Source organism: Tachyglossus aculeatus, chromosome 22 (genome assembly GCF_015852505.1).
Source record: "Tachyglossus aculeatus isolate mTacAcu1 chromosome 22, mTacAcu1.pri, whole genome shotgun sequence".
NCBI lineage: Eukaryota > Metazoa > Chordata > Mammalia > Monotremata > Tachyglossidae > Tachyglossus > Tachyglossus aculeatus.
The window spans coordinates 38,506,289-38,521,573 of NC_052087.1; the positions used below are offsets into that span (position 1 = coordinate 38,506,289).

The window sequence follows — 15,285 nt, forward strand, 5'->3', positions numbered from 1 at the left end:
CTGCTGATTGTTACATTCTACTCTCCCAAGCTCTGCACTTCATAAGTGCTCCATAAATACAATTGATTAAGCAAAATACGATTGATAAATACAATTAAGCGAATTAGAAGTTTTGGAGAACAGTTGACTTGAAATCTTCCCTTCACCCAAGGCACTCCCTCCCCGCCCCTGTGATTGTTGCTACTGGGGGTGGGAGAGGTTAGCTCTTTCCTGTAACCGTGACTGTCTCTATCTGGCCACTGCTGTTTAGCTCTTAAGCAGTTATGGGAAGCAGCGTGGCTCAGTGGAAAGAGCCCGGGCTTGAGAGTCAGAGGTTGTGGGTTCTAATCGCAGCTCTGCTGCTTGTCAGCTATGTGACTTTGGCAAGTCGCTTCACTTTTCTGTGCCTGTTACCTCATCTGTAAAATGAGGATTAAGACTGTGAGCCCCACGTGGGACAACCTGATCACCTTGTATCCTCCCCAGCACTTAAAACAGTGCTTTGCATATAGTAAGCACTTAACAAATGCCATTATTATTATTATTATTATTATTACAGCCGGGACCAAGTCCTTTGAGAATGGGCCAATCTCTAGGACGGGCTGTAAAGCAACCTAGGCCACTCAAAAAGACCAGGTCCCTGGAGAAACTTCTGGAGCTTTTCTAATGGTCGTTCTTCCCATACTGAAAGTGTCTTACTGATCCTATCTTCATCCCCTTTCAATCTCCTCATTCATGTTACCAGGGCTTAGGGAAGAGCCAAGTACCTAAACTTCCAGGGGACTGCATTAAGGCAGGCTCAAGATCGGCCCACTAAAGCACACTTGCCTCCCACTGGGCAATGGAACAGGCTATACAGAAGTCACAGCCGATATCGGCTTCCAAAACAAGAAGCTTATTTCTCAATAAATGAAATTGCTTAAGCCAGCTTCATTGGAACCCTGGGGTCAAATGTCCTTTCCATAAAAGTACTGCTGTTCCCGAGATTATCAGTTTCAAGCACTTGAAACTATACAGTACAGTTTCACACAGCAAGTACAGTGCTCTGCATCAAGCACATAGAAATAATAATGATGAAGGTGTTTGTTAAGAGCTTATATGTGCCATTCACTATTCTAAGCACTGGGGTAGATACAAGGCAATTAGGTTGTCACACATGGGGCTCATAGTCTTAATCCCCAGTTTACAGATGAGGAAACTGAGGTACAGAGGAGTAAAGTGACTTGCCCAAAGTCACACAGCTGACATGTGGCAGAGCTGGGATTAGAACCCACGACCTCTGACTCCCAAACCCGGGCTCTTTCCACTAAGCCACGCTGCTTCTCAAGAAGCACAGTACAGTGCTCTACCCATTAGGCACCCAATAAATGCCACTGACTGACCGACTGATGGATTGAATTTCCTGGTGAGCAGATCCCGTGCAGAAAGACGAATCAGTATTGGTTCCTATATTGTCATTCCATATCTCTAGATCTGCAGAAACTCTCCTGAGAAACAAGGCTCCTGCTTTCTCTGGCAGGTGTCCCAAGAGCCCCGCCAAGTTTTCTGCTCTGTTGAGACTTGTCACTGACATGGTTTTGTATTGCTGTGTCAGCTCAAGGGATGGTAGAGGTACAGTAATAATAATAATTATTATTATGGTATCTGTTAATCGCTTTACTAGGTGCCAGGCACTGTTCTAAGCACTGGGGTAGATACAAGGTCAGCAGATTGTCCCACATGGGACTCACAGTCTTAATCCCCATTTTCCAGATGAGGTAACTGAGGCACAGAGAAGCTAAGTGACTTGTCCAAAGTCACACAACTGACAAGTGGCAGAGCCGGGATTAGAATCCATGACCTCTGACTAAGAGGGTGTGTGCCTTGTCTGCAATGGCTACTATTTCCTGGCTTGGGGCTCCTGAATAGTAGCAGGAAGCAGTTTACTGGGTGGTAGAAGAAGCACCTTGTGACTCCTAAGCAGTCCTCTACACTCTAAGCTCATTATGGGCAGGAACGTGCCTGCTAATTCTATTGGATTGGACTCTCCCAAGCAGTTAGTGCAGTGCTCTGCACATAGTAAGTGCTCAAATACAATTGATTGATTAGCTGAACAAGGATTACAAGCAACATGGCATAGAGGATAGAGCCTGGGGCTGGGAGTCAGAAGGACCTGGGCTCTAATCCTGACTCTTACTTCATTCATTCAGTCGTATTTATTGAGCCGTTACTGTGTGCAGAGCACTGTACTAAGCACTTGAAAAATACAATTCGGCAACAGATAGAGACAATCCCTACTGTCTGCTGTGTGACCTTGGGGAAGTCACTTCACTTCTCCGGACCTCAGTTACCTCATCCGTAAAATTGGGATTAAGACTGTGAGCCCCATGTGGGACAGGGACTGTGTCCAATCTGATTAGCTTGTAACTACCCCAGCGCGTAGAACGGTGCTTGACACATAGTAAGTGCTTAACAAATACCAGCATTATTATTAATAAAGACGGTCAAAGTGGGGCCTGAAGTTGGCAAGTCCAGGCAGGGTAACCAGGGAATACTATCTAGCTCAGGTCAGGGGTTGATAATTACTAGATCTTCCTATGTCAAGATTAGGATTGTTGGCGGCACCCATTCCTCTCAAGTACTCCTCAGTGAGCCTTATTGTTTCAGTCCAGCCAAAGGGGGAATATAAGCTTGATTGACTTAGCCTCATATGTTGTGACCCAGGTGTCACTTCATTTCCAGAGAAGGACAGGCCCCTGAGGCCCTGGGATATGAATGCTGGAAGCAGCTGTTGCTTCCAACCCTGTAACATTCCTTTCCCTTTTTCTCTTGGCAGTGCATGACCTGATTTTCTGGCGGGATGTGAAGAAGACCGGGCTTGTCTTCGGCACTACACTGATCATGCTCCTCTCCCTGGCGGCCTTCAGTGTCATCAGTGTGGCTTCTTACCTCATCCTGGCTTTTCTCTCTGTCACCATCAGCTTCAGGGTCTACAAGTCTGTCATCCAAGCTGTACAAAAGTCAGAAGAGGGTCATCCCTTCAAGTAAGTTAGACTGCAGTCCCTTCTAGAGCTCAGTATTTGGAAAAACATTTTCATCCAGGGGCCCTAACTCCAAAGTGGCTGTATGTTTTAGTGCACGGACTAGAAGTCAAGGGTTATGGGTTCTGTCCTTGGATCTACAAGATCTTGGATGAATTACACATTGTCCATTGTGGAAGGGTTATTATTATTATTATTATTATTATTATTATGATTAGTTGAGTGCTTACTGTGTTACTAAGCACAAGGTTAGAGACAAGATAATCAAGTTAGACACAGCCCCTGGGTTCCACAAGGGAAGTAGCCTGGCTTAGTGGATAGAGCAAAGGCCTGAGAGTCAAATCCCAGTTCTGCCACATGTCTGCTCTATGATCTTGGGCAAGACACTTAACTTCTTTGGGCCTCAGTTACCTCATCTGTAAAATGGGGATAAAGACTGGGAGCCCTGTGTGAGACAGGAACAACCTGATTAACTTGTATCTACTGCAGCACTTAGAACAGTGCTTGGCACATAGTAAGCACTTAACAAGTACAATAATAATATATATTTTATTATATATTATTGTTACTACAAGTACAAGAGGCTTACAGTGTAAATAGAGGCTCTTATAGCCAAAAATGTGGCCCGTGTTTTTTCTCTCCCTTTCATGATGGTGATGATTATGGTTCTAAAGTGCCCATTATGTGTCTAGCACTGTTCTAAGAACTGGGGTAGATACACGTTAGGTCAGACACGGTCCCTGTCCCACATGGGACAGACAATCCAAGGAGGAAGGAGAATCCCCATTTTACAGATCAGGAAACGGAGGCACAGAGAAGTTAAGTGACTTGCCCAAAGTCACACAGGAGGCAAGGAGCTGGGATTAGGACCCAGGTCCTCTAACTCCTAAGCCCGGGCTCTTTCCAGTAGGCCATGCTGCTCCCCTTCTTATATCCTTCCTTTTCTCCCCTCCCAGAGTAGTGTTATTAGTTGTTTTTATCTCAACATTGTTCCTGTTAATGTCCGTTTCCAACCCCCCTAGACTGTAAACTCGAGGGCAAAGAACATTCCTGCTAATTTGGTTATATTATGCTATCCTGAGCGCATAGGACACTGCTCTGCACATAGTAAGTGCTCAATAAATATGATTGATCTCAAACTTGCTATTTGAGGAAATAACATGTCTCCAAGGGGAAGCATGACAAATATATTTGTCCTTATTTTAGAGAATGTAGAGCTTGCCAGGGTGTTGAGAGAAATGGTGGAGGTAGGAAGGGTGAGGTCAGCGGGAGTGAAACTCACATTGACCTGAGAATTGGTAACAATGCTTAGAAATTAATCAGTGGTATTTACTGAGCACTTACTGTGTGCAGAGCACTAAATCAAACACTTGGGGAAGTTGGTGGACAGATCCCTGCCCTCAGAGAGCTACCCAGTGCTTTACTCTTAGTGTCTTGCTTCATTCCTGCTGTCACCCTTTTCCTCAGTTTCCCCCACATTTATGGGGAAAGGAGGAGAAACAACCTTTACTTTGTAGGTTTGCTTGGAAGATCATAGGCCTGCTAGCAAAGTAAATTGAACAGCTTGCTTGCAACCTTTCTCTCAATCTGAGCTTGGTGCTATTTTTTTTCTCTTCAGTGCATAACCATGTATTCGTATAATTAATTTTTCTGCGGCCCAGTCATTTGCAGACATTATCTAATTCTACTTTGCAGTCTCCTTGTTGATGGGCATAATTTTTCTAATTTAATAGAGGTCAGAACTGGGACAGGAATTGAAATGTCCATGGTTATATCACATTGGAGGAGGTACCCAGACCCTAACTCAGGTCTTCTCATTATTGTCCATCTCACTACCTACTGACTAAACCAGGCTGCCTTTTTAAATAAATATACTTTATATATAAATATATATATACACAGACACACACAACACACACACACACACACACACACACACACGCACACGCACAGAGTACTTGTTAAGCGCTTACTATGTGCCAAATACTGTTCTAAGCGCTGGGGTAGATACAAGTTAATTAGGTTGGACACAGTCCCTGACCTTCATGGAGCTCATAGTCTAAGTAGGAGGGAGAACAGACACAGGTAAATTAAGTGACTTGCCCAAAGCCACACAGCAAGCTGTTGGCAGCGTCAGGATTAGAACCCAGGGCCTCTGATTCTCAAGCCCATGCTCTTTCCACTAGGCCTTGCGGCTTCTCCGTCTCAGATGTGTGATTGTTTTCTGTCTTTTTTTTAGAGCCTACCTGGATGTGGACATTGCTCTCTCATCAGAGGCTTTCCATAACTATGTGAATGCTGCTATGGTATATGTCAACAGGGCGCTCAAACTCATCATCCGTCTCTTTCTGGTGGAGGATCTGGTTGATTCGTTGAAGGTCAGTAAGAACTGTAGGCGAGGACCCCACCCCAGCCCCAACTAGGTCTATGCTGATAAGGCATACTCTCCCATAACTGACACAACCCTTTCTCACCTTCCTTCTCTCCTTTTCCATGCCCACACTGATCCTCGGAGACTTCAACATCCACATGGATATACCCGGTGATTCCTCTGCCGCCCACCTTCAATCTCTCCTTGACTCCTCCATCCTCCTGCTCCACCCCATCTCAGCCACTCACCAACTTGGTCACACCCTCAATCTCATCATCTCTTGCTGCTGCACTATCTCCACCCTCACCAACTCTGAAATCCCTCTCTCTGACCATACACTCCTTCCCCATGTAAATCTATATTACTCCCCCACAGAGACCTCCGCTCTCTTGGCCCCATCCAGCGCTCTCAGCGCAACACACTCCATCTCGCTCCTTATCCTCTCTACCCACTCATGATGACCAGATTACTGCTGTCAACTCCACCCTCTCTACTCAACTTGCTCGCTTCCCTTTCCCTTCATCGCTCTCGCACCACTAACCTACAGCCTTGGATTACTGCCACTGTCCGCCTCCTTCACTCTTGTGCTCGAGCTGCTGAACACTGCTGGCAAAAGTCTTAACACCAAGCCAACCTTGTTCACTTGAAATTTATCCTTTCCTGACTTAACTCTGCCCTCTCCTGCCAGGTAAAGCTATTTTTCTTCCCGCATTTACACCCATGCCCATCAGCCCCATCAGCTGTTCCGGACATTTAAGTCCCTCCTCAGGCCCCCTGTTCCTCCCCCTCCTCCATCCCTTACCCCCAAAGATTTGGCCACCTACTTCATTAGGAAAATTAACACCATCAAATCTGAGCTCCCCATAGTCACCCCTCCCCCTTCTCCATTCCCCCCCACACACTCTCAACCCTCTCCTCTATTTCCCATCCTTCCCAGCAGTATCCCAGCAGTATCCACCTGTGCTTCAGACCCCATTCCCTCTCATCTTATAAAAAGTCTCGCCCCTTCCCTCCTCCCCTCCTTAACTTCCATCTTCAGCTGCTCACTCTTCAATGGTTTCTTCCCTCTGCCTTCAAACATGCCCATGTCTCTCCCATCCTAAAAAAACCTCTCTTGACCCCAGTGCCCCTTCCATTTATCGCCCTATCTCCCTCATACCCTTCCTTTCCAAACTCCTAGAACGAGTTGTCTATACTCGCTCCCTCGAATTCCTCAACTCCAACTCCCTCCTAGACCCCCTCCAGTCTGGCTTCCATCCCCTGCACTCCACCAGTACTGCCCCCTCAAAGGTCACCAGTGACCTCCTTCTTGCCAAATCTAATGGCTCCAGCTCTATCCTAATTGTCCTCGACCCCTCAGCTGCCTTCGACACTGTGGACCATCCCCTTCTCCTCAACATGTTATCCAACCTTGGCTTCATGGACTCCGTCCTCTCCTGGTTCTCCTCATCTCTCTGGCCATGCATTCTCAGTCTCCTTCACAGGCTCCTCCTCCCCCTCCCATTCCCTTAATGTAGGGGTTCCTCAAGGGTCAGTTCTTAGTCCCCTTCTGTTCTCCATCTATACTCACTCCCTTGGTGAACTCATTTGCTCACACGGGTTCAACTATCATCTCTAAGCAGACGACAAGCAAATCTACATCTTCCCTGTTCTCACAGAAACGCTCTGGGCATGTCACTCCCCTCCTCAGAAATCTCCAGTGAAGGAAAAGCTCCTCACTCTTGGCTTCAAAGCTCTCCATCACCTCGCCTCCTCCTACCTCACCTCCCTTCTCTTCTTCTACAGCTCAGCCCACACATTCCACTCCTCTGCCGCTAACCTCCTCCCTGGGCCTTGTACTCGCCTGTCCCACCATCAACCCCTGGGACATGTCCTACCCCTGGCCTAGAATGCCCTCCCTCCACACATCCGCCAAGCTGGCTCTCTTCCTCTCTTCAAAGCCCCACTGAGAGCTCACCTCCTCCAGCAGGCCTTCCCAGACTGAGCCCCCCCATCCTCTGCTCCTCCTCCCCTCCCCATCACCGTGTCTACTTGTTTTGTTTTATTGTCTGTCTCTCCCTTCTAGACTGTGAGCCCGTTGTTGGGTAGGGACTATCTCTATATGTTGCCAACTTGTACTCCCCAAGTACCCTTAGTACAGTGCTCCGCACACAGTAAGCACTTAATAGATTCCATTGAATGAATGAATAAAAGGGTAAGTGGAGAAGCTCTCCCGACTTGCTGGGAAACACACACACTGGGAAAGAAATGGGAGGGAAAATGGGCAAGAATCAGACGTAAGATGCCTAGACCCTTGGTTATATATAGGTTGGGAGCGAAGCCTCAGACGCTTGGTAATTTAGAATTTGAAAGTGCTTGTTCTGAGATCTGATTTAGGCCGTTAAAGTGACCCGAAGTTCTCGACTTGGATCGTCTTAGCCTGAGAACCGGCTCGATAAATTGGTTCGGAGGCTGAGCGTCAGTTCGTGAATCGTGACTGTCCTTACTTACTGCCTTGGTCTTGTCTTTCACAGCTAGCTGTATTCATGTGGTTGATGACCTACGTCGGTGCCGTTTTCAATGGGATTACCCTTCTGATCTTAGGTAAGGTGGCGGCCCACTGTGGAAGTGGGAAGGGAGATCTTTTCATGCCAGTTATCTGCATGAGGCCAATTCCCATTCTCAATTTCTGGAGAAGTATTTTGACGAAAGAAGCATAATCTCTAGAGGGGAGCACATGTAGAAGAGAAGACACCAGGATAGAGGAAAATAGAGGCCAGAGGGCCCTCAAGATCTGTGCAGTAGCCTCTAGACAGTAAGCTCATTGTGGGCAGGGAATGTGTCTGTTTATTGTTATTTTATTGTTATTTTGCACTCTCCCAAATGCTCTGCACATAGTAAGTGGTCAATAACTACTATTGATTGAATGGACCTATAGCCTGGGTCATGCCTTTCTAAGCCCAGTGACCATCGTATTTTGATCAATTCTGGATGTCCTGACCCTTACTGTCATCATCAATCGTATTTATTGAGCGCTTACTGTGTGCAGAGCACTGTACTTAGTGCTTGGCAAGTACAAGTTGGCAACATATAGAGACAGTCCCTACCCAACAGTGGGCTCACAGTCTTAAAGGGGGAGACAGAGAAGAAAACCAAACATACTAACAAAATAAAATAAATAGAATAGATATGTACAAGTAAAATATATAAATAAATAAAGTAATGAATATGTACTACGATCAAGCAGTTTTTTTCCTGCCAGTCACAGCTGTCAAAAACTATGCAAAAGCAGTCATGAGCTGGGGTGAGGGTAGAGCAGCTTAGAAAGGCAGAAAATGTTTAGATCTCTGATAAATTTAGAAACTGAAGGAAACTGGAATGCATTGGTAAAACAGCTTGCGCATGTCTAATCCTTAGCCATTTTCCTTTTGTGTTTTGATATTTCCCCAAGTGCTTTCCTCTGTTTAGCACATTATCGCCGAGCATGGTTTTGAATCAAAGTGTAGGAATTTTTTTTCTTTGGTGTTTATCTTTTGATTTCTTGAGACTTGGTCTTATTTTTCCCATCCCATAACCTCTGACTCTGTTCCTTACAGCTGAACTGCTGGTTTTCAGTGTTCCAATTGTCTATGAAAAGTATAAGGTGGGTAACTGTCCATTCTGAACAAAAAAACCACAGGAGATGTAGAGGGGATTAGAGTTTTGTTGTGTGTCTGCTGTCATTTAGGAATTAAGTGTTGTGTACCATTCTTTTTAGCGTCCAACCCCTCAGTTTTACTTTGAAAAGTCTTGTGTGGATTTGGCCTTCTGCAACTTCAGATTTTTTGAGAGAAGTCACACAGAGTAGTTGAAATAATGGTATCATCATCAAAAAGTTTTTGAACGTAAACTACTCGGAGTTTTCTCAAGAACTTTGTGATTATAAAATCCTTGAAATTCAGATAACTGATTATATCCAAAGTTTTTGTCAAGGGAATGCAATCTGTTCTGTAACTCGGGGGTTGTGTTCTTGAAATACCACATAAAATGCACATTCTCCAGTAGTTCCGGGCCTTGATGGACAACGCTTACGTTGTGCATGTGATTCTTCCAACCTTGCCTTGCACTGCATTCAGACGGATATGAGTTGTGGAGAGAATGTTCCCTAATTCCTCCACAGTCTATTCAAAACATGCAAAGAAAATAAATGTTGTAGAAGGTCTTACTCTACAGGGTAAGGTTTTCTGCAAAACTGATCTTTCCAGTAAATTGACCAAGTGAAAAAGGGAAATGCATTAAAATACAGGGTGGGGGCTTGTGGGTTAAAAAAGTCGGGCAGACTTCTTGCTGTTTCCTGGAACATATTAAATTGGAGGGCTAGACATACGAGTTCCTAAGAGCTTAGACCGATATCTTTTGATGGATGCCAGAAAAGGCCACTGAACTCGTTAGGATCAAATTCATCAAGTCAGTGACTCTCGTTAGTTCTCAGTGGAGTGTTGTATGACTGTATTAATTATGAGAGGGGAGAATGATGGACGTAGGTCTGATGGAAAATAATTTCTCCTTCCATCTGCCCTATTTACTTAGCTACTCTTTCGATTTTTTTTCCAGACACAGATCGACCACTATGTCAGCATCGCCCGGGACCAGACCAAGTCAATTGTTGCGAAGTGAGTCTCCTGGGCAACGTTACACTCAAAAATGTTTCTCCCTCAAACTTTTAGAGCACTGATGCCAAAGAGGCCAGATGGTAGTGCAGAAAATCTCAATTGGTTTAAAGCAGCCCTGCCAAACCCTCAGCCCCCTACAAGTTTCTGGGCAGCCGGCCCCCAGGCAGCTGCGTACAACAGGGAAGCAAAAGGAGGAAGATGCAGCTGAGGTGCCCATCCCCATCATTGGCAGTTTGGTTCCTGGCTTGGGCTGCTATGGCCACGCTTTCTGGGGTTTCCAGGTTTCTGTGGCAGAAACCCCAGAGGGCTGGGGTGGCAGCGGCCCCTCAGTCAGTCAGTCACTGGTATTGGAGTGCTTACTATGTGCAAAGCGCTGTACTGAGCGGTTGGGAGAGTACAGTAGAGCCAAATTAGCAGACCCGTTCCCTGCCCGTAATGAGTTTACAAACTCCAGCTCTGAAAAAGGAGCTGCGTTCCTCAGTAAATGTGGAGATGTCACATTCTCCGCTCTGTCACTCTCCTGCTTCTGCCACCTTCTCTGATGGAGTGGTGGGAGAGAAGAGAGTCATGTGGGTGGGTGTGGCGGAGAAAGGGTGGCCAGGGTGGAGGGAGGAAAGAGGAGGTGTTCCCATGTCATGTCTGACAATTATGTCTGGGTCAGCATCTCTGTCTCCATCTATCCATCTTTGTAGCTCTGTCTGTCTCTTATTAGCTTCTAGCCCTCTTCCTATTCTTGGACCACTCTACTCCCACCACAGGAAAACTCCTCCCACGAGCACTTTATCCACAAGAAAATAATAGAGCCAGCTCTATTCCCCAATATCATTTATTTTCTTTCTACCTAGTAATATAGGGTTGAATTGCTATTTCAAAAGTTGTGAGTGTAGTGTTTTTTCTAAGCAGCAGTTTTTCACTTCTCTGGCCTCTTTAAAAAAAAAACACTTTGTACTGCTTTTTTTTTTATGGTACTTGTTAAATGCTTAATTTGTGCCAAGCACTGCCTGAGTGCTGGAGTAGATACAAGTTCATCGTGTTGGACACAGTCACTGTCTCACATGGGGCTTACAGTTTAAGTAGAAGTGGGTAGGCCATAATGCCCATTTTACAGATGAGGTAATGAGGCTCAGAGAAGTCAAGTGTCTTGCCCAGGGTCACACAGCAGACACGTGGCAGAGGCGGAATTAGAACCCAGGTCTTCTGACTCTCAAGCCCATGCTTTTTCCATTAGGCCACGCCACTGCTTAAGTGGAAAATGGCCATGAAATCTGGACTACCTTCTCTGTTTCAGCTTTTAAGATTTCTTGCTTTGTTGTGTCTGAAATCTGAGGGTGCGTCCCTTGTACTTTAAAGAAGTCCTGCCGAGGACAGTATATCTGATTGAAGATTTCCTATTCCACTTGTTTCATAAAGTAAGTTTGAAGCCCTCTGAGACCCTTAAGTTCTGCTCATTTTTAAAGGCCTTTAAAAATGTAGTTTTCAGAGATATCCCCAGTTCCCCGTGTATCGATAGAAAATGGAAAAGTTTTAACTTCCTCAGAGGTTGGATTCTAATGTCTTTGCCTCCTGTTGTTGTGTATATTTAAACATGAGGAGCCGTGGAGCATTTGTATATATCCTTTTTTGGCAGGGCGGGGGGGTGGGGCATGAGAATTCTCTCCCCAAGGACTCCCAGTGGCCTTTGTGAGCTGATTTTTAAAGTGCAAGCTAGGCTGGATACTTATCCTGTTCTCTAGGTCATAAGAAAGTACCCCTTGGCCTCTTATCTCCTGACATTTGTTGACATAACCTATAGATTACTTGTTCTTTACAGTTGCCACTTAGCTGTCCACTCTCCCTTTTTCATCCCTAACAAATGAGGTGTGTTCCAGACTGAAGGGAGAACACTTTAATAAGGACTTGCTCAGACCCACAGACATCTTGGTTAGAACCTGCGTTGACCTATGTCTGTCTTCTCTTTTACTCTCCTTCAATAGGATCCAAGCGAAACTCCCTGGCATCGCAAAGAAAAAGGCAGAATAAGCATTTGGAAGCCAGAAATCCGGCCGTTACTAAAACACCATTTAATAGTTATAATCTTCGTTACTTGTACCTATGAAGGAATATGCTCAGTGTCAGCTTGAGCCTGCATTCCAAGCTTTTTTTTAATTTGGTACATTCTTCCCTTCCTCACCCTTTCCCCCGACCAACATCGAGCACAAGAACATATTGGACTGAAAAAGAACTGATGTCTTAGAACTGCAAGAATAAAGAGTGATTACAGTTTGTGCGATGAAGCGGTACTCCAAGGGTGGTGGGGTTTGGCCTCGGGTTTGAACGAGGGAAAGATGGGAGGCGGAGTAAGTCAGGAAATGAAGGAAGGTGGCATGGAAAATGCATCTTCCCTCTACCCGACTGCCTCATACCTCACACCTTTCTCCCACTACTGGCCTTCAGCCCATCTCTCATTATAGTTCAATCTTCAGAATTTGGTTATGGGAGACCAGATTGCTTTTGATAGACTTTGGAAGAGAACGAGTAGGGGGGTCAGGAGGACAGATGGCTTTCACGTGTCCTCCTACCTGTAGATCTTTTTAGAGTCCTCTGACTCACCTCTCTGCCCCACAAGGGCAAAACGAATGGAAACTGTCCGCTCTACGCAGTGCTGTCGTCTCCCTCTAACCCCTTTGGAAAATGGAAACTTCAGTTCTGTTTTAGGACTCACGAGTGATAGTGTGCTTTCTCACCATAATGGCAGAGGGGAATGGTGCCTGAAAGAAATCCAAAATTGGAGCAGCCGCCTCCCTGTCATACCTTCTCCCATTGCCCAAAAACAAAACACCCCCCCCCTACATACACACACACACAGACTCCCGCCCACCGCTGGAGAAGTAGGTGTCTGCTTTACTTCCTCGTGACACCAGTTCCAAGCTTTCGTCTGGTAACTCATTCCTGCAGTGTGCTTTTCTCCCTTTATCCCGCCTCACTTCGAGTTTAATAAGGTTGTACTTTTCTTATTATGAAATAAAAAAAGATGTCTGTAACTGCTGTACACTGCTGTAAACCTGTTAGAGGAAAAAAACGTAACTGCATGTGGACTCTTCAGTCGTCGTAATTCTATCTCAGTCCAAGGGCGGGGGGCGGGGGGAACCTTCTTAGAAGGTGAACTACAGAAACGTAAGATCCATGCTACATTTTCCCTTTCTTTCCCCCACTTCTTCCCTCATGTAATGCCCCACCTACTTCCTCCTGCCCTCATCATCCTTATCCCAAGGAGCAAAGTTGAAGTCTGACTGAACCCGAGTGGCCCCTTGGGTCCCCAGAGATGGGAGGTGGGGGGAACCTCACCCATTATCGAGGGTTTGGTAAGGAGAGATGTTTTGGGGTGGGTGGTGGGCTTGAGGGTTTGCTTTTAAATGAACGACAAAAGAGTAGAATGCAGAGGCTTAGCTTTGTGGTTCGTATGGTGTCTTTTTAACTTGTTTTGAAGAGAGCTTTGCAGTGTGAGTGTTTTTGTTCTAAGGAGAGAGATTGTCTTTGCTCTGGGAAAGGGGAAAGAGCTGTCAGATTTGCTGTAGCCCAAAATGTTCATCTGGACAACAAACCCTTTATAGTGGGGTTAAGGAAAAAAGGGTTTTGGACAAGGAAAGGCCATGAAGGGCTCTCCCCCCCCCCCCCCCCCCCTTTTTTTTTTTGATTTGAGGAACGTGCAAGGTTGAAGGACAGTGATAAAGCAGAACAAGTAAAAAGCCAAGGTGCCCGGGTCCACTCTGAGGCTGGGATAACTGGTCTAAAGTTTGTATCTTCAGCCTACTTGAGAATGAGTTGGGTATGTCCCTGTCCCACGGCACAACTTTTTCTATCAGTAAATTAGGAAACAGTTCACACTGACACCATTGTCATTGAACTTACCCTGGTCGTGGCTCTGTAAAGATGTAAGTAGGTAGCACAGGAAATCTCGGAATATCGCGCCTGGGGGCTTTTAAAATAAATGGAACGGTATTTCTCTAGACGTTTTAGCTCCAGAGAGCGTAGAAAGAAAATTTGAGTCCACTCATTTTTCCCTGGAAAATCCATTTTTAGATTCTGGGTAGGCTGGGAATTTCAGAATGAGAAGTTCCTAAATGGTTTGCTCCTGTCTACCTAGCCCATTTCCTTGCTTTCCCCCTCCCATGTCCCCCTTCCTCTTCGATCTTTATCTGGTGTCATGTCATGGTAACAAAACCATTTTCCATCTTCACCCACAGCTTTCCCAGGAAATCAATGCACTGATTGTCTTATCGGGCTTCCCCCTCCCAAGGACCTCTTTCTGCACTGGAAGCCGCCAAGCCTAGCTCTTCTGTCTGTTCTGTTACTGCTGTGTTTAGATACATTGGACAGATCTTTGTGCCAGGCAGGTTTTCTTTTTTTTTTTTTAAGAAAAAAATCAAAAGTAGACAAAAAAACTAATGAAGCTATGTGTGTGTGCGTGTATGTACGTGCAGCATAAAATACAGTAGCACCTAAGGAGCTTGAAGAATCTTGGTTCCTGTAAAACTGCAAATTGATGTGATATTAATAAAAAGAACATAATGTCTGTGAGATGATTCCGGCTCACTTTACTTTGGCATGTTCGGTTGGGGAACGGCTGAGAGCCGACTCTACCTGTGATCCATCAGCGTTTGAAAAAAATAGGTGATTGGCTGCTTGTCAAACTGAAAGGGATCCTGGACGTTTAGCTAACCCCTGAACTGTAGTTTAGTTCAGGTTGGCATCCTGAATTTTGTTCGTGAGGTCTCAGGAAGGAGCTTGTTTTTGTTGGTTTTTGTAAGAGATGGGAAGAGTTCTGTTTTGGAAATCAGAGAACCCAACTTCGTCCCAGCTGTACCAATCGGTGTGAAATCGGAGGGCTTGCTTATTTTGTGTTGTGTGCGAAGCACTTGTATTAAGCGCTTGGGAGAGCACAATTTTGAAAGAGGTATAATAATAATGACGGCATTTATTAAGCGCTTACTATGTGCAAAGCACTGTTCTAAGCACTGGAGCACTGTTCTAAGCACTGGACTGTGTTCAACCCGATTTGCTTGTATCCACCCCAACGCTTAGCACATAGTAAGCGCTAAATACCATAATATTATTGTTACTATTATTAGAGAACAGAGTCAGAAGACCTGGACTCTACTAGCTCCACCACTTGCCTTCTGGGAGACCTTGAGCAAGTCACTTAAACCCTCTGTTTTCTTAGTTTCCTCATCTGCAAAACGGGAATTCAGTACATATTCTCCCTCCTACTTAGATAATCCCTGCCCACCAGGAGCGTACAGACTGA

The 15,285-nt window shown here is 45.5% G+C and overlaps 1 protein-coding gene across 5 annotated transcripts in view; it reads left to right on the forward strand.

The window, feature by feature from the left end:
* Window positions 1–14,561, forward strand: part of RTN3 (reticulon 3) — a 56,674-nt gene extending 42,113 nt beyond the window's left edge. For all 5 annotated transcript variants that reach the window (XM_038764068.1, XM_038764070.1, XM_038764071.1 and 2 more), the window contains 6 exons: window positions 2,795–3,002; window positions 5,239–5,377; window positions 7,884–7,953; window positions 8,946–8,992; window positions 9,943–10,001; window positions 11,975–14,561. In XM_038764068.1, coding sequence (XP_038619996.1) covers window positions 2,795–3,002; window positions 5,239–5,377; window positions 7,884–7,953; window positions 8,946–8,992; window positions 9,943–10,001; window positions 11,975–12,020 — 569 coding nt within the window. In that variant the 3' untranslated portion in view covers window positions 12,021–14,561. The remainder of the gene's footprint in view (window positions 1–2,794; window positions 3,003–5,238; window positions 5,378–7,883; window positions 7,954–8,945; window positions 8,993–9,942; window positions 10,002–11,974) is intronic.
* Window positions 14,562–15,285: the final 724 nt, after the last annotated feature.